Source organism: Serinus canaria, chromosome 4A (assembly GCF_022539315.1).
Source record: "Serinus canaria isolate serCan28SL12 chromosome 4A, serCan2020, whole genome shotgun sequence".
In the NCBI taxonomy this organism is placed as follows: Eukaryota; Metazoa; Chordata; class Aves; order Passeriformes; family Fringillidae; genus Serinus; species Serinus canaria.
In genome coordinates this window covers 5,181,981-5,206,711 of record NC_066318.1, presented here as the reverse complement: position 1 = coordinate 5,206,711, position 24,731 = coordinate 5,181,981, and the positions used below count along the sequence as shown (strand labels likewise).

The following is a 24,731-nucleotide window of genomic DNA, read 5'->3' as shown; positions in this document are numbered from 1 at the left end:
GACGCAGCTCTCTGCGATTGGCTGTAGCCGCGCCTCTCGGCTACGCACAGCCCCGTGATTGGCTGTAGCGCCACCCCGCCTGAGCTTCCTTTCGTTGATTGGCCGTGGCGGCGCGCGGCCCGGTTTGAACGGTGGCCGTTGCGGCGCCGCCATTGGAACGGGCAGCGGCAGTTCCAGGTCAGTCCCGCGGCCGCCCCGCGACACCGGGCAGGGCCAGGCCGGGCCCGCTCCGCCCCCGCTCCAGCCCCGCTCCCGGCCCGGGGCTTCCGCTCCATCCCCGAACCCCGACAGGCCCGCTGCACCCTCCTCCTCCATCCCAGAGCCCCGCTGACGCCGCTTCCCGCCCGCTCCACCCCCAGCCCGGGCAGGGCCGCAGGGAGCCCCGCTCCGTCCCCCGGCCCGCCTCACGGTGCTCGTGTCCCGCAGGCTGGTGATGGTGCGGGAGGACGAGAAGGCCATCCCGGTGCGCGTGGCGCTGCGCTGCCGGCCGCTGGTGCCCAAGGAGACCAGCGAGGGCTGCCAGATGTGCCTGTCCTTCGTGCCCGGGGAGCCGCAGGTGAGCCGCGCCTACTCCCGGGGGGGCCCGCAGCCCGGGCGCCGCTACCAGCGCTGCCCCGTCCCTCTCTTCCGCAGGTCGTTGTGGGCAGTGACAAAGCCTTCACCTACGACTACGTGTTCGACCCGTCCGTGGAGCAGGAGGAGGTTTTCAACACCGCGGTGTCGCCTCTGGTCCGAGGCATCTTCAAAGGTTTGTTCCGGGTTTTGCCCGTTTGGAGCCCGTTCCTCTCCGCAGAACGAGGGGGGTGTGTTCTCCGAGGCTGCCCGTGTGAGGCACTTTTCATGGAATGCCAGAGGAGTTTGGGAGGGAAGGGACCTTAAAGCCTATCCAGTGCCACCCGTGCCATGGGCAGGGACACCTTCCACTAGCCCTGTCCAACCTGGCCTTGGACGCTTCCAGGGATCCAGGGGCAGCCTCAGATTCTCTGGGCCTCCCCCCCTCACAGGGAACAATTCCTTCCCAATATTCCTCTGGCAGTGGGAAGCCGTTCCCCCTTGTCCTGTGACTCCAAGCCATTAAAAAAAGTCCCTCTTCCTCCTTAAGAATAACACAATGAAATAGATCATCATCCTGTTCCAGGATGCTGCAGTGGAGCTGGGATGGCAGAGAATTTGTACTGTGTTTCTGTTTAGCTCTAATAATAGCATCCAGTTTTAAAAAAGAGCTGAAATAATCATTTTATCTGTGCTTTATGAAGTTTTCATTGGTTTTTTCCCCCTCAATGTTCCTGACTATGACCTATGCTTAAAGCTGGTGTAAACTGATGATTTTCTGCAAGGGTGGTTTTCAAAAATGCAGCTTTCAGTCTTCACGTGACTCACCGGGGTGTCCTTTGTCCCCTCAGGATACAATGCCACTGTCTTGGCCTACGGACAGACAGGGTCAGGGAAAACCTATTCCATGGGAGGCACCTACACTGCCAACCAGGAGTATGAGCCCAACGTGGGGGTCATCCCCAGGGTCATCAAGCTGCTCTTTGAGGAGAAACAGCAAAGGCAGGATTGGGAATTCGTCCTCAAAGTTTCTTATTTGGAGGTAAAAGTTTGTTTTTTATCAAGTTAGGAATAAGGGGAGCTTTGAGGTCTCCTCCTTCAGGTAACAGATATTGATTACATCAACCGCTAAGAGTCCAGGAGGTTTTGTTAGTCCTTTCTGGTCCAAGGTGTCTTTCCCTAAAGGTGAGATAAGTAAAGAGTGGTGCTAAATTAGCCCTAATTTCAGCATGACTGCTCCTTTCTTTGGCTGGTATCTCTGAGCTGCTCATCTGCTGCCTCCAGATTTACAATGAGGACATCCTGGACCTGCTGTGCCCCTCCCGAGAGCGCTCCCAGATCAGCATCCGGGAGGATCCCAAGGAAGGCATCAAGGTCTGCCCTGCTGGGGAGGGGCTGGCAGGGCTGGGGACTGAAGAAGGGGTTCATGTGGGAGTTTCTGTCATTCCTAAAGCAGTGGGGTGGGGCACATCCATGTATTGGGAGCAGCACACAGAGATCCAGGGGGTGGGATGCTGAGGGAAAGCACAGCTCATCCCCTGAGCTGCCTCTGCAGTACTTTATTCACACAAATCCCCTCCCTATCAGCCCCTTCCTGTGACTGGCAGAGCTCTCAGCTCCCAGCTTGGCCTGGGATATCCCTGGATTTGTCCCTGGAGCCCTGAAGAGCTCTGGCTCCATCCCAGAGCCCAGCTGGATCTGGAGTAGGCAGAGGAACCTGGGGGGTGTTTAGGAACAGCATCATGATGTGATTCCATGTTCCTGAAGTGAAATTCAGAACGAGTTTTTCCTGGGAGTTTCCATTCCAGCCCCCTGGGAATGGGCTGGCACAGCCTGTGGTGCAGGGAGATTTTTCTGATCCCAGGGGATGAAGAGGAAGCAGAGGAGAAACAATGTTTCCTTCCTGCCCACAGATTGTGGGGTTGACAGAAAGAAGTGTCACCTGTGCCCAAGAGACCGTGTCCTGCCTGGAGCAGGGGAACAACTCCAGAACTGTGGGATCCACAGCCATGAACTCCCAGTCCTCCAGATCCCATGCCATCTTCACCATCTGCATTGATCAGAAGAAGAAACACGACAAGTGAGTGTCATTGTGCAGCTGATGAGAGTTACTTTGCCAAAATTTCCTCACCCTGGTCCTGAGCTGTGCTTCTCAAGGCAGTTCAGGTTTTGGCTCTCTGAGTTTTCAGCTCCTGGGCTGCTCCTTTTCCACCTGGGAGAGTAAAACAGTTTCTTTCTGCCCTAGGAATTGCAGTTTTCACTGCAAGCTGCACCTGGTGGATCTTGCTGGCTCTGAGAGACAAAAGAAGACCAAGGCTGAGGGAGACAGACTCAAAGAAGGTCTCTGGGCTGGGACTGGTGGAGTTTGGGTTTCTTCTCACCTCGGTTTTAATAAAAGAGCAAAGCACTTCCTTAGCACTTTAATCTGCTTTTTTTAACCTTGTTACATTTTTAATAAGGGCAGGAAATGAGGAGTTTGGAGCTGTTGAGGTGGCTGTGCTCACTGTGAGCTTTGTCTGCAGGAATCAACATCAACAGAGGCCTCCTGTGCCTGGGGAATGTCATCAGTGCTCTGGGAGATGAGAATAAAAAGGGAGGGTTTGTCCCCTACAGAGACTCCAAGCTGACCAGGCTGCTGCAAGGTGAGAGAAGACGATGACAAAGCCTAAATTTGCAGGTGCTTTTTAAATAACAAAGCAGTACAAAACCCCCCAGCTTAGAGCTGCTGCTGAAGAGGGATTTGTTTGTTTAATTCCTCACTGAAGCCGGGCCTTTCCTGGACTCTTATTTTAGTTTGCAAATGCAGTGAAATGAGCTCAAAACAAGTCCTGCTCTCCTGCACTTTGTGTGACAGGAGGAAACAAGACAAAATCAGGGCATATTTTTGGTGGAGAGAAGGAAGAGGAGAAGTCTGGCAGCAGAGATCTATTATTGTACCTTAATTATAGCAACTCCCTGGGTGATGTCACAGCCAGAATGAAGCTCCAGCTGTCTGTGCCTTCCCTGGGATTTGTTTTCTTAGTCTGAATGATCTGGTCTTTATTTTTCAATAGCTGGGATTTGTCTTTCAATGTATTTTATTTAAGTTACCCTTTAATTTGGCCACAGCTTTAGTAATGAATTTACTGGAATTTCTATGGTAATTACATAATTTGCTGCAAAAGCTCTTCAGGGTTTTCCATGTCTGAAAGCACCTAATTTAAACCTGGATGTGGGGGCCCCTTTTTTTCTGATCAGTAGCTTTAAGAGCCAATTAGTATAAAACCAAAAGGTTTATACAAACCATGCAGCTTTGTGATCTGTTCTTAGCCAATAATTCCTTAAATCAGAGAAAATTCTGGATATTCATGGAGGTCTTGTTATTGGAGGGGGGGGGGGGACAAGGGAGGGGCAAACCTGAAAGAACCAGGCCAGGAATGGCATAAAGAAATTATTTATTAGGGCAACAACTGGGGCTTCTGGGGTGAAACCTTTGGTTCCAAACCCTGACTTTGGCTTTCAAAAACCCACTTTAAAACAGACCTGAGTGTGCAGAGGAGAAAGTAACCAGTGGCACCAAAATCCATCTGTTTAATCTGCATTTTGGGGATACACTCATGGGGTTGGAACCCTTGAAGGATGACGTTTCACTGTCACTGTTGCTCTGACATTGTTTCTTCTCCTTCCCAGACTCCCTGGGTGGGAACAGCCACACGCTGATGATTGCCTGTGTGAGCCCAGCAGATTCCAACCTGGAGGAGACCCTGAACACTCTGCGTTATGCTGACAGAGCCAGGAAGATCAAAAACAAACCAATTGTCAACGTGGACCCCCAGGCAGCTGAGCTGCACCAGCTGAAGCAGCAGGTACTGGGGGAACCCCTCAGCAAACCCCAAAGGAAGGCACAACCTCACAAAAAGTACTAAACATCCCTAATGTGCATTGCTCTGTCTCTGGAGATGGCTGGGAAGGGGATGTGTGGATATTTCTTGGAGTTTTCCTGCAGCCAGAGAAAAGTGCTGCTGGTGTAATTTAAATTTTCCTTCCACTCAACAAATCATTGCCTGAGCTACAGGCACAATTAAAAAATACAGAGGTGGTTTGGTGCCCTCCTGACATCTCCTGCCTGTGCCCAGCATGTTGGGAGGGGAAGGGTTTTCCTTGGGGTGATCCCAGAGGGAAGTGAAGAACCTTTTGAGGAATAAATAACTTGAAGTACAGTAACAACACCACTGCTTTCCACAGGCGGTGGTAAAAGGGGAATTATGGAGCAGAGGAGTCAGGAAGACCAAGGATCCATGGAGCTGCTACATTTACAAGCATTAATTATTTGTCATTTCAGGTCCAGCAGCTCCAGGTGTTGCTGCTCCAGGCCCATGGAGGTACTCTGCCTGTGGCTCTCAAGTAAGATTTGTTATTGAATGTCCTCTAGATGTGTATTTGTCACACTCCAGAGAAGTCTCTGGATCTCTTAGCTCTGGCCAGTGCTGTGGAGTGAAGGGAAAACAAATTGGCTGCTTTTCCCCCCCCTCTTTTTGTCATCCTTACTGGAATTCCCTGAGATATTTAGTTTTGTAGCAAATACCTCATAATTGCAAAAATTTGTTGCAGGAAGTAAAAGAGGAAGCAGGAAACAACCTTCTGAATAAATTCCTGTCTCTGAGAGACCCATCCATCCCTGCTCTCCTCACCCCTCTACTCCTAAATGTGGGGCAGTTCCACCTCCATTATCCTTAAAAGCACAAAAATCTGGGACAGAGCTGGACTGTGCAGGTGGTGTGTTCTGGGGATGTTCCAAAACCAAGGACATGGAGTTCACAACCTCTGTTTGGAGGTTTTTCCTGCATTCTGGAAGTGTCCAAGGCTTGAACAGACCCTGGAGCAGCCTGGTCTGTGGAAGGTGTTCCTGCCCATGGCAAAGTTAGGGCTGGATGAGCTTTAAGATCCTTCCCTCCCAAGCCATTCTGGGCTATTTATTTTAAATTATTTAGGGAATAATAATTGTTTTGGAGGTAACTTCAGTGCTGTCCCAAAGCCCAAACTCACACCCCACTGCTCCGTGCTGTTGCAGTGGTTTGGCCCCCTCAGAGAGCCTCCAATCCCTGATGGAGAAGAACCAATCCCTGCAGGAGGAGAACCAGAAGCTGAGCCAGGGGCTGAGTGAGGCTGCTGGGCAAACAGCACAGATGCTGGAGAGGATCATCCTGGTAAGTTCAGTTATCCCAGGAGAGCTCTAAATTGCTGTGAGTGAATCAACAGCTGCTCCTGTATTATGACATATTGAGCATCTCTCTTAAATGTTCCTTTCGTGTTGATTCCTAACCAGTCAGAACCAAAGAAACCTGCCTGAATCTGTTGGTCTTTAGCTTCCTTTTGGAAAAAGGAGACCTGAATCTTTCAGCTTTTTTAATACTTTAAATATTTTGTTTTAATATTTTTAAAGAGCACTTGTGCTCTCCCTTCCTCACCCTGCTTTTTTCCTATTGCCTGCAGTCTCCATCCCTTAAAAAAAAAGCTGTGAAATCCAGACTGGTGGCCCTGACCATGAAATATCTCTCAGTGCATTGATTCTCACACTGCCAATGTTTTGCTGCAAATTAATCAGCTGATTTCTAGCTTCTTATCTTCTACAATTCAATATAATTCTGATTTCTCTAGACAGAGCAAGAAAATGAGAAGATGAATGCAAAACTAGAGCAGCTCCAGCACCACGCTGTGTAAGTGTCCCCACACCCTTCTCCTGGAATAATGTCCTTGGGAGTTCAATGTTTTCAGTGGAATAAACTGGATCCAATCAGCTGGAGTTTGTTCATCCAGAATTAATTCAGAGATTGAGTAGGGAAAGTTGTTCTTCCCTGGCAAAAACTCAGTATGGACTTGTTCCCATGTTTCCAGGTGCAAGTTGGATCTGCAGAAGCTGGTGGAGACTGTGGAAGATGAGGAGTTAAAGGAAAATGTGGAGGTGATCAGGAACCTGCAGCAGGTGCTGGCTGAGCTGCAGGTAAGGCTGAACCCAGGGAGGGAGCAGTTGTGACAACTTACTCAGGGATTCCACTCCAGCAACTTCCCTCAAGGAGCCCAGCAATTAAAATGTGAAATGACTCTTGAGATCCACTTCAAAAGGGTCCTGTTGAGCTGTAATGCTGCAGAAAGGCCACTTGTGCTGCTCCTGAGGGGAAGGGAAGGAGGAGTCTACATGGAAAAGCCTGACACGGGAGCTTGGCATGGATTTACAGTCCCTAAATCGGATGGAGTGTTCCAAACTTGATGATTTTTATGGACAATGTAAATTGCAGGGGTCTGAAATTGTTAAATAGAAGCTTCCAGGCTTTTGTCTAATGGAGGAATTTCAGTTCTCCCTCACTGCACATTCCTCTGTTCTCTCCTCCTCCTCTTCCTGTTCTCTCCAGTGCTGGAGTTCAGGGAAGATTTCAAGGAATGGCTTTTCCAACTAGACATGGAGGAGTTTCCCCACATTCCTTGAGGAAGAGGATGATGGCCTCCTCTTTCCAGAGAGGTTCTGGCCACAGGACAGTCATGTTGTGCTTTGCCATAATGTGCCAACAGACTGTTATTTCCTTCATTTTATTTCGTATTTCCCTTTTCACCCAAATTTTCTTCTCTCTGTCCACCAGAGTGAAAATGCTGCTGCCACAGAAGGTTCTGCAGAGCTGCCAAACTCTGAACAGGATTCTCCAGGTGTAAGTGAGGGGCTCAGCAGTGCACACCTCACTGGGGCATGGTTTTATCTCCTCATCACTTTTATCTGCTCCCTTCTGCTCATTTTCTAACCCAAATGCTTGATAAATCATCACCCTTTTCTGTGCTGTTTCAAATTCAATGTGTTCATGGTCAAGAACCTGTTCTCATTTCTGAATATCTGATTTTTTACATAAAAATGAATCTGAAGTGCTCTGTGGAAACAGAGATCATGTAATTCAGGAGCTCTGGATTGGCCTCTCCTCATGGCTATGTCTCCTGCAGGAAGCAGAAGTGGGCCAGGAATCCAAGAGAGCCTCTGACTTCAGCACCCAACACGCCCTGCGCCAGGCACAGCTCTCCAGGGAGCTGCTGGAGCTCAACAAAGCCCTGACTCTGAAAGAGGCCCTGGCCAAAAAAATGTCTCAAAATGATACTCAGCTTGGGCCCATTCAGTCCCAGTACCAGGTAAAGCTGAAATCCTGCTTGGTCAGTTTGTTTTCCCCAGTGGGGAGGGGAGGGAGGAGGTCTGTCCTCAGGAGCCTGTTCTGATTTGGGTCTGTTCCTTAAACTGGGTCCCTGCTCCCCTAGGCAGTGTTCCCTGCTGTGCTGGGATCTCCCATGTCTGAAGTGGTTCAGTCAGGACGTGGCCCCAGTGACTCTGTGCCCACCAAAGCTCCAGAATGTGCTGGGCCAGCCCCTGTGACCCTCACACTGCTCTTGGATGAGGTGGTTTAGCAGCCTGCTGTGAAGAAATGGGGTTTTTCAAGGTTTCTCAGTCTTAAAGCTTTGTCTCAGGGTGTCTTTCCAAGGTTTTTATTTGGAGATTTATTCTTCTTGTCCTTTCTAGACCAATATCAGGGATCTGGAATTGGAGGTCAGCAACTTGCAGAAGGAAAAGGAGGAGTTGGTCCTTGCTCTGCAAATGGCAAAGAAGGACATCAACCAGGCCAAGTAAGAGGGCTCTGCCTGCAGCTCTGGGGGTTGTCAATGTGTCTGAAAATCCAATGTCTTGCACTTCCATGATCTGTAAAAGCTCTTTTCTAGTGTAAAAGTATTCCTTTAATGTGCCAGGAGCTGCAGAGAAACCTCCTGTGGGCTTTCAGCAGCAGCAGAGGTGACAGAGGTAACAATTGGATTTGTTGTTGCTCCTCTCCAGGCTGAGCGAGCGGCGCCGGAAAAGGCTCCAGGAGCTGGAAGCACAAATTACTGAGCTCAAGAGGAAGCTGAATGAGCAATCCAAACTCTTGAAGCTGAAGGAATCCACAGAGCACACGGTGTCCAAACTGAACCAGGAGATCAGGGTAACCAACAAGCACCTCTGACTTGAGCCAGTGTGGACAAAGCAGCTCCCAGGCAGAAATCCCAGACAGGAATTCCAGAAACTAAACAGGAAACCACTTTCTGTTTAGTCAAACTGAAAATAGCAGTTTTTGGCATGATTCCTGTGGGTGCATGACCACAATAGGCAGGTGACTGCTGAGATTTGGGAGGAAGATAAGTCCAAAGTATCTTCTGGCATTTATAATTTATTGCCTCAGTCAAATAATTTGATTCCTCTTTGATTTCTCTGAATTGTGCCTGTGTTGGTCTTCCTCTTATGCCAAAAAATCCCTGTATTTTAGCACTTTTAGAGTGTCCTGAGTGGGACCACAGCAAGATTTCCCATTTTCCACTCCCCACACCTGGTAGGCACAGGGAGAAATGGAGGTTGAAGCTCTTTAGGATGTAAATCCTGGATAATTCTTCCAGCCACTGGTGTCTTTCAGGAAATGAAGCAGCAAAGGGTGCAGCTGATGCGTCAGATGAAAGAAGACACTGAGAAATTCAGGCAGTGGAAGCAGCAGAAGGACAAGGAGGTGATCCAGCTGAAGGAAAAGGTGAGCAAACAAGCCCCTCACACTATTCCTCACCTCCAGGCAGCCCTTTGGAGGTTCTTTAACTGGGAAGTATCTGAGAAGAGCTGGGAATGCTTTAAAGAGAAGCTTGGCTCATGTGGCTGCCACTTTTCACCACTTGTTTGTGGCTGGAGATCTTCAAGCGCTTGCCACAGCTGTGACTCTGCTCTAAAGCAGAAAGCAAAAATAGTCAATATTTGAAGGATTTACAATTTAGGGTTTGGCCTCAGCATGGGAGATTTTTAAACTTCCAAAGAAATGTTGGCTCTGCAGGTCAATAAAATCCAGCTGCTGAGTGCAGTGCCCAGAAAATACCTGGAGTTTTGTGTCACAGCAATTCCTGCCCCTCAATGCCTTGGGGTGCTCAGGCTGGAATTTTGGGGCTGCAACCTTTCCTTTCTCATGGGAAATGTGACTTTGGCAGTTGTTTCTCCTTGCAGGACCGTAAGAGACAATATGAGCTCCTCAAGCTGGAGAGGGATTTCCAGAAGCAGGCCAACGTCCTCCGGCGCAAAACAGAGGAGGTGAGGAGCCAACATCTCTTGGAAATCCCAACCAATCCCTTAAGTCTGCCAAGCGGGGCTGGAGGAAGGAACAGGATACACAGAAACCTCTGAAAGGAAGTTTAGAGGCTGGGGAAAAAAAAAATTATCTCTGTAGAGAAATCCCCATTTCTGCCTCTGAGGGATCCCAGTTAAATTTGCTCCTTAAAGGCCAGGTGGCTCTGGGTCCCAGGTGGCTCTGGGTGCCAGGTGACTCTGGGTCCCAGGCTCCTGTGGCAAATCCATGCAGATGCCCAAGGTAACAAGTGGGGAATGAGTTTGGGTGGTGGATCTACAAGGTTGCAGCTCAAAATCATTTCAGGATGGCTTTGTAAAAGAAATTCATCTTCAACCCCCTCATTTTGGGTGTTTTCTTCTACCTTCAGGCCTAGAAGGAGCTTTTCTTTAAAGGAGGAATGGCAGCAAAGGAAATAAATCAAGGGCAGGAATCCTTGAGTTAAACCAGGATAACTTGAGATTTATTAACCCTGTGCTGTCACTGTCCCAGTGTTTGCCCTGGACTGGGAATCCCAGGTGTTTCCAGCTGTAGCAGATGATTTGCAGTCCCTGTTCAGCTCCTTGTGGAATCTTTTCCAGGCAGCAGCTGCCAACAAACGCCTCAAGGATGCCCTGCAGAGGCAGAAGGAGGTGGCAGATAAACGGAAAGAGACCCAAAACCGGGGCATGGAAGGAATTGCTGCACGAGTCAAAGTGGGTAACAGTGTTTCTGCATCCCTACACTGGGCAAACTGGGATTTGGGGTGGATGCTGCTGGTCTTGGTGGCTGAAGCACAGCAGGAGGACCAGGGAGTTGAAATGTTGAATTCACTTGAAATTGGAATTCGGTTCTGGAGTTGAGCTCAACCACTGGGTTTTGGGGGTTGTTTTTCCAGAGCTGGCTTGCAAATGAAGTCGAGGTTCTTGTCAGCACTGAGGAAGCTCGAAGACACCTGGCAGACCTGCTGGAGGATAGAAAAATCCTGGCAAAAGAGCTGCTTCAGCTGAAAGAGAAGAAAGATGCTGGAGAAAACCCCCCTCCAAAGCTGCGAGTAAGGGGCAAATTCCTCTTTTCCCACCACACTCCTCTGGCTGTTCAGCAATACTGGATTGGTTATTCTCTCTCCTACTTGACCTGTTCCCTCAGAAGGTGGGGATGGATCCCACCCTTTCTGGGAGAAAGGGTTAATATTAATTATAAAGGGTTGATATCCCTCTGACCCATCAGGGACAAGAGGTGCTGAAGGAACTTGTTACTTAATGGAATTTGGGAAATTGGTTTACCTGAAAGGGCAGTCAGGCTTTGGAACAGGCTGCCCAGGGAAGTGGTGGAAACACCATCCCTGGAAGTGTCCAAAAACCCTCTGGATGTGGCACCTGGGGACATGGGTGACCCATCAGTGTTGGGTGAATGATTGGACTCAACGCTCTGGGAGAGCTTTTTCCAACCTCAAGGATTCTGAGGGATATGAGTGGCTCACTCTCCTTAGCACAGGCTTTTGGGGAGGAACAATGGAACTGAAGCTGTGGGGAGATGCCTGGAGGCTTTCCCAGCTGGAATATCTGTAAATGTGTGATTTCCTCCCCTGTTCCTGCCCTGCACCCCTGTGCTGTGCTTCCAGAGGCGCACGTACTGCCTGGCTGACCTGCAGGCTCTGGACACGGATCTCTCTGTCTCCAAGCAGATTGAGAGCCTGGAAACAGAGATGGAGCTCAGGTAAGGCACTGCCGTGAGGAGGGAAAGCCTTTTCACTCAGTACAAGAGAAGTAGCTCTGGTCTGCTTCCGTAACCAGCACCCTAACCCATCTAATTGTTTTAGAGCCACTGCCAATCAAATTGGGGTAAAAATACAGATGCTGAAAATCTTTTTCCAACGCTTCAAGTTTCAAGATCATCTTTACAGTCTGATTCATACTGATGGACAAACCTTATTCCTCTGCTTCTATGGCCTTTAATCATATTTACACTGGGTGTCAGCAAGGAAAGCCTTCCAATTCTACATGGACCACCTTTGGTGTTTGGTGGAATGGGTGGCCAAGCTCTGTCTGCACAGATGAAAAACATCCCCTGTGGTAAATTGTACCTGTAAACAGAACTGAGGTATAATTACACCAAGAATCTGCATCTTGATACACAGGGTGATAGGGAGTGACATCTGAAGTTTTGTCTTTGTTTTGTTCAAGCCCAAAAATGCCAAATTTGATGCAAAAATCCATTTTTATAGAACCAAGAATTTCCAGTTCTTGGGGTTCAAAGGATGCTTCAGGAAGGAATTTGGTCCCAACACCCCATCCATCAGAGGGATTTATAACAAATGGTGAAAGATGTGGAGGAATGGTTTTTGGTATTGGCCAAGTATCTACTGGCAAACTGACCAAACAAATTGAAAATGGCTTTTCAGGGGGTGAAACCCCCAAACCACTTTCAGTGGGTTTTCCTGGCTGGAAGTTTTCCAAAATGAGGGGAAAATAATCAGAGACTTAGACTGGGTGTTTTCAGCTCTTAGTGATCACCTCTGGGGGAAAACCCTCCACTTTTATTTGTGATAAATGGGAAGTGGAGGCAAAACTCTGCAGGGAAGCACTGCAGGCTCCAGGTGCTCTACTGAGCAGCAAAAATCTCAATTTATACGATTTTATTTAATATTCTGGGAACAGTCACATTAGCCCAGAAACCAGCCCTGGTTTTCTTCTGTGTTGTAACCCCAAATCCATGGATTCTTCCCCAGGAGTGCCCAGATAGCAGATCTGCAGCAGAAACTCCTGGATGCAGACAATGGAGATCGGGCCAAGCAGCGCTGGGACAGCATTGCCACCATCCTGGAGGCCAAATGTGCTCTGAAGTATCTCCTGGGAGAGGTAAACCCTGGGTTTTCCTCTTTTACCCCTGAAAACAAAGGCTGTTAGTCTCCTTAGCCACAAATAACAGGAAGTGACCAAAGGAATTTGAGTGGAGCCCTCTCGTAGTGGATGAGGTTTATTAAAGTAATCTATACTGGGGAGTGAAATGTGAAAAGAAGGGAAGAGGGAAATGGAATAGATGAGGGTCTGGAGATGCCAGCTAAGTGCTTGCATAGGAAAGGGGAAAGGCAAATTAGAAAAGTGGAAGAGAAGAAAAAGTATCTAAAATACTTCCTGAACAAGCAGGGAAGCAGTGGAATTGGTGCTGAGATGGGAAAATGGAAAATTGGGGTATTGTGGGATCAGGGAAAGAGCGGCTGAAGGACAGAATTACCTGTTGTTCCCTGGTGCTTGGAAATCAAAGGAGAAGGGGGAAAAGGAAAATACTTCAAGTGCTGCAGGAAGGGAGGTGAATTCAGAACTGTGAACAAGACCCTCAGCTCCCTGGTTTGCACTTCCAAACTGTCTGCCTCTGAATCTCTCCTGGTTTCCTTGGTGCTGAGAGCTGCTCCAGTTCTGGGGTGAAGAACTGGAAGATGCAGGAATGCTTCCCCTCCACACTGCAGCACCTGTCCCAGCAGGGAATCCCTGTCCCAAGCCATGCCTTGCTCTTGTTTTCCAGCTGGTCTCCTCCAAAGTGCAGGAGAGCAAACTGCAGAGTGGCCTGCAGCAGAGCCAGGCCAGCTGCTCTGATGTGCAGAAGATGCTGATGGAAGAGAGAAACAACATAGCAGAGATGGAGGCAGAGTTCCAAAATCAGATTTTGGTGCAGGAACAGCAACACCAGGAAAAGGTGAATCACAGCTCATGGAAATCTTGGAGTCTGATCTCCAGGTCTGCTCAGAGAGAAAGGCAAAGGGGGATGTGCCGAAATGATGCTGGTGGTGAATATCAGCTCAAATTGTGTTGGATTTGTGCAGATGGTTCATTCAAAGCCAAAGAAATCTCTGTATTTATCCTGTGTAAATTGGTTTATTCAGTAACTTTCCTCCTGATTTAAATGAGGAGGAAAGTTACTGAATAAAGCACAAGATCAACTTTTCAAATAGATCAGGGTGGAATTGTGCTGGAAGTGACAGGAAATTTCCCTGAGCCTGGACTTAAATGCCAAGTGCTCCTTTCAGGAATTCACCCCTGTTTATTCCAACTTGCTTTTAGGTTCTGTACCTGCTCAGCCAATTCCAGCAGAAAGAAGCAGCAGAGAAGAGATTGGAAGATTCCCTGAACGAGCAGGAGAAACAACTGCAGGAGCGACTGCGGTTCCAGGTGCAGAGGCTGGGGGAGGCTGGGATCCTTTGGGATTCCTGGGATTAGGAGAAGGATTGTGTGGAATTAGGAGAGGATTGTGTGTTCCCTTTGCAGAAGCCTGCATGGGGTGATTGCTGTGCAGGCTGGAATAAACCTGGGGCATTTTCTCTTATTTATCTCCAATGAAACAAATTTCTTATTGTCCTGCAAACAGGAGGAAGAGCTGGGAAAAATGAGGGAGATCTGTGAGAAGAACCAGGAACTCCTCCGGGAAAATGACACTCTGAAACAGGTACAGCCTTGTACAGACACCAGAGCCTCATGGCAGCTGGATTTGATGGATTTTGCAGAGCTAATTCTTGTCCCTTTTGACAGAAATTGCTGCTCCTCCAAGTTGCCAGTGGCCAGAAGCTCCGGCACATCCAGCAAAGGCCACCTGAGTCTCCAGACTCTTCTTTTGATTATGTTCCACCCAAAGTAAGAGGCTGCACAGTTTGTGTTGCACCTGAATTCTTTGCCAAAGTTACTCTTGGCTATGGATAATGTGGTTTTCTTTCTCCTAAGCTGCTTTGATAAGGCACTTGTTCTACTAATTGAATTTCTGCTCATTTAATTCAGTCCTTTCCAGAAGACTCAAATACCTTGCATTAGTTTTTTTAATTAAAAAAAAAAAAAAGGCAAACAACCCCCCAAACCTCATTATAGCTCTGACTCTCTCCTCCTTCACAATCCAGATTTGTTTTTCTGTAGCACTACCAGTCTTTAAATTATGGAGCAAGGCACATGTTTCACAGCAAACTTTGCTGCTTTGCACAGAGCCAAATCTTAGTGCTGGGAGGAAGAAATGATTTAAAACTCTTTGGACAGGAGTGTGTGACACTTGTTTTTTGTCATGTGATGTGTCAACAACTCAGATTTCCAAGGATTTGTCATCAAGAGTTTAAATTGATTGAATTTTCAATCCTGATAATTAGATCTTTTTTTCCCCTCCCTCACCCCACAACCTTCTTAGCTCTGAGGGACTCTGAAAACCCTAATAAAACTATATTAAAATGTAATCATTAATAATATTATTAATGAAATAGAGCTGATTTTTGGTGGCCTAACCCCTCGTGCTCCTGTGTTGCAGCCCAAGTGCCGCCGGCAGACCACGGCCAAGCCCCGAGCACCCAGCCCTGAGGTGGATGTGGAGGAGCTTCTCTCTGACCCTGGGGAGCTGGAGGATTCTGACTGGCTTCCTGGGAAAGCAGGCAGAGGAAGCAGGAAAAACCTCATGGGGGTAAGATCCAGCTGCCCTTGATGCAGTGTCTGTTAGGGAATCACTTGCTGTGTGCAAGGGTTGGGGTGGAGCTGTGAGTGTGGTGTCTCCACTGTGCTCAAAGCGGCAGGAATGGGTTATTTGGGTGCTTGGGGATATTTGGGGCATTCCCAAAAACACAGCAAAGGTTGTCTGCAGTCAGCAAGACCTTCCTGGACAGGTTTTCCCTGTCCAAGTCACCTTCTCCCATGTTCTGTCCTGCTGCCTGTGTCTGAGCTGGCCTCTGCTTTAGGAACAGCCCCATCCATCCAGGGAGCCAATTTTAAGGAAAAAAACGAACAAAAAAAGGGATAGCCTGTTGTGGATCCCTGTTTCCTTTGGGAACCTGCAGCTTGCAGTCCTGACAGAGCCTCAGCTTCTATCTGTGTCAGTCTGGAGCTTCAGCCTGTGGCTCAGAAAATTCCTGAGGCTTTTGGGGCAGGGACTTCCTCTTTTTGTGGAAGTGTGGCACAGAAACTGGGATCCTTTGGCATAAACTCAAGTCAGGCACTAACTGAAGGTACTTATCCTATAGATCTTGAAGATGGATCTGTAGGTGGAAGGATTTTATTCTGGATATTAGGAAGAAAATTATTCTGGGATGTAACAAAATGCAGTGAAATTGCAGCGAAATGTGACAAGGGGCAGCTTGGGGTTATCCCTGTCCTTGAGATGCCTCATCTGGCAGGACCTGGAGCATTCCAGGAGCATCCTGGCCATTGGATCCCCCTTCCCTCCCTCACAGTGCTCGTGCAAGGGCCGCTGTGGGAACAGGCAGTGTGGCTGCAGGAAGCAGAAGTTGGGATGCACCGACGGCTGCAGCTGCACCCCAGCCACGTGCAGGAACAGGGAGCGGAGCCTGGTGAGTGCTGCTGGCTCTGGGGGGCACAGGGGCTGCAGGGCCTGCATTTGGGCAGGAGCAAAGCCGGATAAAGGGATAATTCTCACACAAGTGTAGTTTGTCCAGGCAGAGCAGGTGCACTTTGCTGAAACTCTGTGAATGTCACTAATTAGTGCCTCTCTGGTAACTGAGGAAAATTTTCCACTGCAGGACCAGACTCTGCCTTTCAGGACAGAATTTTGGAGATTCACAGCAAAGATTTTTGTGTTCCCACTTCGATTCCACAAATCTGAGGATAAACAGTTTCAATTTTCCTTTTGGTCTAAGTAAATTAAAGTTTTGTCTTTGGCTTCAGACAACACAAAACCCTGACTCATTCCCAGATTTCTTTTTAAGTATGGAAGGGATGGTTTCGGGGAGGGGGTTGTAGCAGCAGGAAGGTCCATGAGAAACTGATGTTCCTAGTGGGAATTCTGCTCTTGTATCTCAGAGATGTGGAGCAGGGACATCCCATAGTGCTCTAATTATTGCCTATTTTATGGAGGCCTAGTCTGAGCTGCTACAGCATCCTGTACTGTGGAAAACTTCCCAGCTGGAGAGCAGGGGGCTGTGGTGGGAAGGGAAGGGATGGATGTTCTGCAAGAGCTTCACCCTCTGCTGCCCCTCAGGAAACCACAACATGCGAGGAGCACAAAAGGGACTCAGAGGGGTCCTTGAAGCTGGAAGACCCCACGGAGGTGAAAACAGAAGAGAGCTTCTTCCAGCCCGTGTGTATCACTCCAACCACCAAGGTATTCCCAGGGGAGAGCAGAGCTGCTGAGTGAGGGATCTTGGAGGGAAATCACCCCAGAGGAGAAGCTGCTGCTGGAAAACTCTGCAGAGCTCTGGGCAGCTCATGTGGAAGCTGAGAGTGTGCTAAATTCCTAAGTTCCCACACTGCAATGCTGCCACGAGCTTGCCATGTTTTCCTGCAGCACCTTCAGCAAGGAGAGAGGGGAAGTGAGGAGTTTGCAGGATGAAATCCTGTCTGTCCATGTTCAAAGTGACTTCTCTGACCTGGCACATCTCATTTTGCCTCAGCTAAACAAATTCCCTTCTCCCATGGGAACCCACCTATTCCAACTGCTGTCTCTCCCTGCTGCATCTTGATATTTTGTCCAAAATTTTGTCTTTTTCCTGACTTAAGCTACTATGGAGGTTGACCTGGCACTTGGTGTCCTGGTGCCTCTGGTGGGTCACCCCAGCTGTGACTAACTCCAAAGACTGTCCCTTCCTTTCCCCCAGGTCCTGCAGGACATCACAGAGCAGGAGGTGTTTCTGAAGATTCCCAGTGGTGCTGCCTCCCTGCTCGGGAGGGATGAGGAGTCCCGGGAGAACCAGAACCCCTTTGGAAGGAGGAAGAAGAGGGTGCTGAGCAGCAACATCAGCTTCTTCTCAGGCTGCACACCCATCAAGGAGTAGTTCACCTGTCCTGGAGTTTTTCCCATCCCTTTAGGCCACATTCCTGGTGACTTTTGAGGGAGTTGGATTCTCCTACTGGAGCAGCAGCTCCTCCCCTCAGCAAGGGAGTCAAGCTGCTTCTTTCTTTGTTTTGTCTCTGTAAATATTTGTGTGTTGGGACCAGGTGGGGAGGGGGATAAGAATTTTTCCACTGAAATTCCTGGAGTGAATGGAGGTGAATTTCCTGGTGAGTGTTCCCAGCTCCCTTCCTCCTGCTTAGCTGTGAATTGGGTACGGTTTCACCTGTAATCTTGAGAGAGCTTTGCCTCTGCACTGGAGCTCTGCTCCTGCCTCTTCCCATGGAGCCGGAAGGAACTTTTCCAACTGCCCTGGGAGAGCCATGGAGTGGGAAGGCCCTGGCTGAAGTCTTAAACCAGCAGCTCTGAACTGCTCAGGCTTTCTGGCCCCTTTGGCTGCTGGACTGTGTTTATTCAATGAACTTAGAAATTTGACTATGTGAATAATGTAGGAATTTTAACTCTTGTTTGTGATTTTAATAAAGGAGTTACTAAAGGAACATGACTTGGAGTTGGAATTATTGTGCACAACACCCCCCAGCCTCCACTGGGCTCTCTGCACTTAAATTTGGTCTTAAAACCAGTCCAGGAGTTTTTGTCCCTGGGACCTGCTCTGGACAGAAAGACCTGACACACCAAACGAGTTCCTGCTGCTTTTCTGTGCCCTCAGCCCTAAGTTATGAATCTCAGCAGGAAGAAAAGGTGATAAACGTAAATTTTGTTAAATTTATTTTTCCTCTTCTGCCAATGGGTGTGACCCAGCCCTTCCCTGGGACATGCACAGGGATGTGGGATTTGGGCAGCAGTTTCCTTGACCTGAGAATCCTCTTTATTTACCTGTTGGATGAGGGCTCTGCCAGCTTAGGGAATGCCAGGATGGTCTGGGTTGGAAGGAGCCTTAAGCATCATCCACTTCCACCATCTGTCCAGGCTGGCCTTGGACACTTCCAGGAATGGGGCAGCCACAGTGAGCACAGACACCCTGTGCCAGGGCCTTGGTCCCTCACAGGGAAGAATTCCTTCCCAAATCCCCCTTCACCCTGGACTTCTCTCCCTGCTTTCCAAGTCTATGAAGGCCCTGAGAGCTGTAAAATATTTCTAACTGTTTTAAACAAGCTTGGAAGTTCTGAGGGCTTAGGCCCTAATAGAAGATTCTCCCAAAAGGTATTTATATATCACATAATATTAGATAAAAAATATAATTATATGTTTTACATTATATAGCATAGGATTATGTCATTGTTTATTTTAAAATTATTTTAAATTTTGTGTACCTAGTACACAAAATACGATTTATATACGAAGTGTTTCTGTGTATGCATAATTAACTACAGTGTATTCCCTCTATACACTATATTCTATATATCTTATGTATGTATGCACACATACATATATACATAAATATATAAATATCTATGTATGTGTACAGACAAATGTATATAAAAAAGTGTCTGGGAGAGTTTTGAGTGTACAAGGCAATTACATGTGTGTGTATATGATAAATATATAACACATATATATGAAACACATATATAAAACCAATATACTTATATATGTGTGTTTATATATAAATTAATATAAAAATACATTTAAAATAAAAATACATAGAAAATAAATATATAGAAAACCCCTTGCCTCCTCCCCCAAGTGTGTGCACAAGACAGCAACGCCGGGTTACAAACACTCTGCACTTTATTTCCACACTCCCAAGGCCCAAACAGGGCCTTCCTGCCCATTCCCACCCCCTGGAGTCTGTGTGAATCCCATGGAAGGGCTCCCAGAATCCCATGGAAGGGCTGTGGGCCCTCACAAGGCGTCGTAGTCGTCGTCGTCCTCGTGCTTCCTCTTGAGCGGGTTGGGGTCGGCGGCGCCGGGCGGGACCATGTTGGTGGTGATCAGGATGTTCTTGGGGCCGATCAGGGATGGGTTGATCAGGACGTTCTGCACCGTGGGAGTGGTGGGAGTGGCTGTGGGAATCATGGAAAGGGGTCACTGAAAGCTTGGAGCAATCCCTGCATTATTCCAGGCTCATCCCAAAAGGATGAGGAAATGTTGTTGGGGAGAGGGAAACAGGAGCCAGGGTGGGAGGGAGCTGCCCAGGATGGCCATGTTCTGCTGCCACTGCTGTGCTGGGAATGGGAATTAATGCTGGAAGTTCCTGGAATGAGGGAGAAGGGGAGAAATTCCCCCATCAGCTTGGCCAGAGCAGCTGTGGCTGCCCCCTCCCTGGAAGTGTTCCAGGCCAGCTTGGAGCAGCATGGAAGGTGTCTCTGTCCATGGCAGGGAGTGGGACTGAATGAGCTCCTCCCAGCCCAAGCTGTGGCTGTGTGGTTATCCCTGTTTCCAGCCCCAGGAATCCCAGGAGTACCTGACTTGCCAGCGGGCTGTGAGGACGGGATCTGGACAGTGAAGCGCTGCCCCGCCAGCGACACCGGCGCTCCCACCTTGGCTGACACCGACACGGTCTGCGCTGAGGGGGTACCTGGGGGCCACACACACCCACCAAAACAAACCAAAATAAATCCATAAACACTCGTACAACTCCCTCACAAGTGGAATCTGTTATTAGACACAGTGGGAATGCACAGGAACACAAGGACACCAGATTTAAGGATCAGATTTACAGGCAGAGCTGCACCTTTGCTCATTTTCCTACATTCACAACAGCCCTACTGAATTCCAGACTATAAACACTAATTTTTAGGGCATAGCTGTAAATTTTAAGATCCTTTAATAAATGGATATTTCCCCAGCGCTGTGTAATTCAGCATAATACTGACATTGAGGAAAATAACCCTAAATTTAAGTAAAGTTCTTGAATAGTCCCTTAAATAAAGAATTTATCACAAATACAGAACATCTGTAATGCATTTACACCTAAATGTTATTGTAATAATAAAGATCAACTTATGAAATTAACTTTCTGATGCTGTCAAACAATAAAAGGTTAGGCAGTCCCTGACATTCCCTCAGGGGCTGAAAAGTGTCTCAAATTATTCCTCTTTATTTTTCCTTCCTAAAATGAAGGTGGTAACCCCCTGAGGAGCTGTTTCCTACCCAAAGTGGGAGTGCTGGGCCTGCTGCTCACGGCACCCACACTCAGGCGAGGGACTGTGATCCTGCCTGCTGTGGAAGAGACCTGTGGGAAGAGAGCCAGGGAATCAGGGAATGGCCTGGAATAAACAGGAAAGTCCCCCCACACTGAGGCATTCAGGGCTTCCCAGCAAAGGAAATATTTTCCTTCTAAAGCAGAAACAACTGAGGCGGAAGTCAAAAATACTCTTTAATATCTACACCAAAGCCTGACCTGTGCCTCTGACAACCTGACATTAAACCTGACAGTTCCTCCTGGACATCAGGAGGAATTTCTTCAGGGAAAGGTGGGCAGGCATTGGAAGGGGCTGCCCAGGTAGGTGTTGGAGTCCCCATCCCTGGAGGTGTCCAGGGAATGACTGGAAATGGCACTCAATGCCCTGGCACAGGCTGGATTTGACAATCCTGGAGGGCATTTCCAGCCTCAATGATTCTGTGATTCTGCAGTATTTTTTTAACGCTACAATACCCCCATAAATTTTCCCACTTTTCAAAATTTCCCACATTTCAAAATTTCCATTTACTCAACCAACAACAAACTACAAATCCAGCCTGGAGACCTCCGACCTGGCATGCACAGGCCAATATTCACCCTCACCTTTCAGAGCTGTGGAAAACCGCAATTTACCACCCCTCCCATCCCCCCAGGGGTGCACTCCCAATCCCTGAGCCATCCTCACCTTCTTCTGCAGGGATTTCAGGCGGTAGTTGGGGGCAGTCAGGCAGTACCTGTCGGGCGGCAGCCGCGGGCCCGAGTACGGCTTGATCAGCGGCAGCGGCGTCTGGTTCTTCTGGCGGGCAATGTCCAGCAGGAACTGCAGAGACACGGCCTCAGCCGGAGTCTGGGCACACCCCCGTGTCCTGGTGACATCCCAGTGTCCCACTGACATCCCCGTGTCTGGTCACACCCCTGTGTCTCAGCCACATATCTGTGTTCCATCAGATCCCTGTGTCCCACGGACATCCCCATGTCCTGGTGACATCCCTGTGTCCCAGCCTCATCCCTGCGTCCCAGTAACATCCCTGTGTCTTGGCCTCATCCCTATGACATCCCTATTTCCTGGCGACACCTGTGTCCTGGTGACATCCTTGTGTCCAGGCCTCAACGCTGTGTCCCGGCTACATCCCAATATCCAGTCAGATCCCTGTGTCCCAGGAACATTCCCGTGTCCCTCTGCCAGCCCCCTGCCACCCCCGTGTCCCGGTGCCTGCCCCGTGTCCCCGCCCATGCCGGCGGCGCTCACGTCGCGGGGCGGGGGCGATGTGAAGGACTGGTCCGTGCGGCACTGGATCGCCAGGCGCACATCGTCCGCGTCCACGCTGGACTTCTTGGCATGGCTCGAGTAGATCTTGGCATCCTCCAGGATGGTGGTGACGTATCCTGGGGGAAAACGAGCTTTGGGTTCCATCAAATATTCCCCAGCCCCACCCTGCTCTCGCCCGGCTGGCACTGAAACCTCTGCGGGTACTGCTCAGACTGCCCGAGGGCAGCGCTGACGGGATAACGGGAAGGAATTCTTCCCTGCCAGGCCCTGGCACGGGGGCCCAGAGCAGCTGTGGCTGCCCCTGCATCCCTGGAAGTGTCCAAGGCCAGGCTGGACGCAGCTTGGAGCAACCTGGGACAGTGGAAGGTGCCCCTGCCCAAACCATGCTGGGTTTGTGATTCTGTAATTAAAGAGTCACAGAATTTCAGCCGGAAGAGATCTCCGCGGTCTCCGGGTCTGACAGGGGAGCCCCCCGCGGAAACACGGACTCACAGAGCACTTCCCTGCTACATACACCACTTCACTTCCCTGCTCCACACAACACTTCCCTGCTCCACCCGCGGCTTCTCCGAGCACTTCCCACCCGGTCCCGCTTACTGTAGGCGAACTCCAGCATCTGGTTGATGACGCGAGGCTCGTACTCGGTGATGCCCATGTCCTTGAGGATCTGCGCCATCACCTGCGGGACGGACACAGGCACCGCTCAGCCCTCCATGCTCCCGGTACCCCCCGGTCCCGCCCGGATCCCCCCGGGCCCCGCGGTACCTGCGCGTCTTTAGGGGCGCTCTTGGGAGACGCCATCTTGGCCGCCTCCATCGTTTCCGGTCATGTGATGCAAGGGGCGCGGCTACGGCGGCCGGGAGGGCGGCGTTACTATGGAGACGCGGCCTAGCGGGGTTGCCAAGGAGATGCGGCCTTGCAGGTCAGAAATTCACTTTACTATAAATATTCATGAGGACAAACTGATGCATAGACCAAATCTGCTGGATTCAAGTGACTGTTTTCCTGCTCCCCCTGCTGCAGACAGGCCAGTGCCTCCCATCTGCCCTGTGGTGATGCCGGAGGGGATGTTTTATTATTTCATTAATAGCTCTGAAGTCACTTTTTAAAGTGCCAGCAATCCCAGATTAACTAAAAATTACAGTGTGCTCCCACTGTTCTGAAAATAACAGGTTCCACTTTGGAAGTGAATTTAAAAGCTTTTTAAAGCTGGTTTTCGTGGCAGCTGACTGGATTTTGAAGCCACTTAGAGCCCATTCCATGTGAGTTTTGTCAAAGTTTCTCACTTTCTGAGGCAAAACAGAACAAAAAATAAAGTTTTGTTCAGGCAGGCATTCAGCAGTGTTGCAGAAGCAGTTGCAATGTGTTGTTATAACCCGGGATGATCTGACTGCAGCCAGGTCTGGAGGATGTGCTGGGGACTCCCATCCCAGCTCCTCGGAGACAGGGACAAACCAAGAGCTGCTCCCTCTGATCCGCCCTGCGGAACATTCCAGCAGCAGCTCTGGTGCTCCCCATCCACACCCAGGCAGGCATTCAGCACCTGGATCAGCCAGCCTGGCTGGAGACACATCCCAGCCCTGCCCTGCGTTTGGGATCAGCCTGGGGGAGCAGGAGCAGCCCCATGGCTCCAGCAGCGCCTGGAGGAGCTGGAAAACCCTCACCCAGCACGAGGGGCAGGCACAGGATCCCTGTGCCAGAATCCTGTGCTGAGGCAGCTCTGAGGCCAAGTCATTTGACTTCCATGAGTCAGAGTGTGTTACACAAAAACATCCTGGGAGGAGGGAGGGAGGAGGAATTCCAGACACTGACCTTCTACAACAAACCAAATCCACTTTTCTTTCCCCTTGTTTTAGGAAAGGGGGAGAGCAGCTCTTCCACAGGCTGGGATCAGCACGTGGATGGAGCTGGGGGCTGCTACATTGTTTATTCCTGAGGCAGGAAAGAAAATGTGGTTTGCACTTCTGTGGAGCTTGGGATTTATCTTTAAACCCAGTGCAGGACTCCTCTGTTCCCTCTGTGCCACCTTCTCCACCTGCTCACAGGTGACTTTCCATGCTGGGAAGCACAACCAGGAGCTCCTTGCAGGATTTCTGTGAGGAAAGCAGCAGGAGAAGACAGGGAGAGCCCTGTCACCCAGGGCAGCCACCTGTCCCCAGGCCACAAACACCTTCCTAGCCATGGGTGCTTCTCCCCATGGACACCCCTGTGGGGCACAGCCATGCTGGGAAGCATGGGGCTGGAAAAGCTCTCCAAGACCATGGAGTCCAAGGTGTGCCTGACCCCCACCTTGTCACAGCCCAGAGCACTGAGTGCCACCTCCAGTCCTTCCCTGGACACCTCCAGGGATGGGGACTCCACCACCTCCCGGGGCAGTTCCAATGTTTAACAACCTTTTCCATGAAGAAATTCCCGCTGATGTCCAACCTAACCCTCTCCTGGCCCAGCCTGAGGCTGTTCCCTCTCCTGTCCCTGTTCCCTGAGAGTAGAGCCCGACCCCCCCGGCTGTCCCCTCCTGTCAGGATTTGTGCAGAGCCATAAGGTCCCCCCTGAACCTCTTTTTCCCCATGATAAACACAACAAAGACACATTCCCTGGGCACCACACGCTGGCCCAATGGAAGAGCAGCCACCCTTCCCCTCTGCTCAGTCACTGGGGCTGCTTTCAGTGTTGGAAAACAGGAAATGGGGTCATGGTGTGTCCTGGCCAGGCGCCGACGCCTCCGTCTGCCGCGGGTCGTTCATCCCGGGCAGCTGCGGCCAGCTGGGAATCATCTGCTGGAGAAACAGGAGCACGGCCTGGGCACGTGGCTCTGCTCAGGGGGCGGGATTTAAATCCCATAAATTTGAAATCCTTGGAAGTGCTCAAGGCCAGGATGGATGGAGCTTGGAGCAGCCTGGGA

The 24,731-nt window shown here is 49.7% G+C and overlaps 2 protein-coding genes across 2 annotated transcripts; one reads left to right on the top strand and one right to left on the bottom strand.

The window, feature by feature from the left end:
• Nucleotides 1-76: 76 nt before the first annotated feature.
• Nucleotides 77-17,971, top strand: KIF4A (kinesin family member 4A). Its single transcript, XM_030229061.2, has 31 exons — nt 77-177; nt 427-556; nt 634-748; nt 1,404-1,594; nt 1,837-1,926; nt 2,466-2,632; nt 2,798-2,892; nt 3,075-3,194; nt 4,222-4,397; nt 4,874-4,935; nt 5,603-5,738; nt 6,190-6,248; nt 6,427-6,532; nt 7,167-7,232; nt 7,516-7,698; nt 8,081-8,184; nt 8,390-8,534; nt 9,000-9,110; nt 9,569-9,652; nt 10,268-10,381; nt 10,564-10,719; nt 11,290-11,384; nt 12,397-12,526; nt 13,191-13,361; nt 13,727-13,834; nt 14,031-14,108; nt 14,192-14,293; nt 14,946-15,095; nt 15,859-15,975; nt 16,623-16,745; nt 17,239-17,971. Exons 2-31 carry the CDS (start codon nt 434-436, stop codon nt 17,413-17,415), a joined length of 3,654 nt encoding a protein of 1,217 aa, XP_030084921.1. The 5' UTR covers nt 77-177; nt 427-433; the 3' UTR covers nt 17,416-17,971.
• A 1,174-nt stretch (nt 17,972-19,145) lies between these two features.
• Nucleotides 19,146-22,676, bottom strand: TAF9B (TATA-box binding protein associated factor 9b). The gene is made up of 7 exons (XM_009090416.4): nt 22,595-22,676; nt 22,427-22,508; nt 21,809-21,945; nt 21,245-21,379; nt 20,529-20,610; nt 19,840-19,953; nt 19,146-19,438 (listed from the first exon to the last, which is right to left on the bottom strand). Exons 1-7 carry the CDS (start codon nt 22,643-22,645, stop codon nt 19,278-19,280), a joined length of 762 nt encoding a protein of 253 aa, XP_009088664.1. The 5' UTR covers nt 22,646-22,676; the 3' UTR covers nt 19,146-19,277.
• Between the last annotated feature and the right edge of the window lie 2,055 nt (nt 22,677-24,731).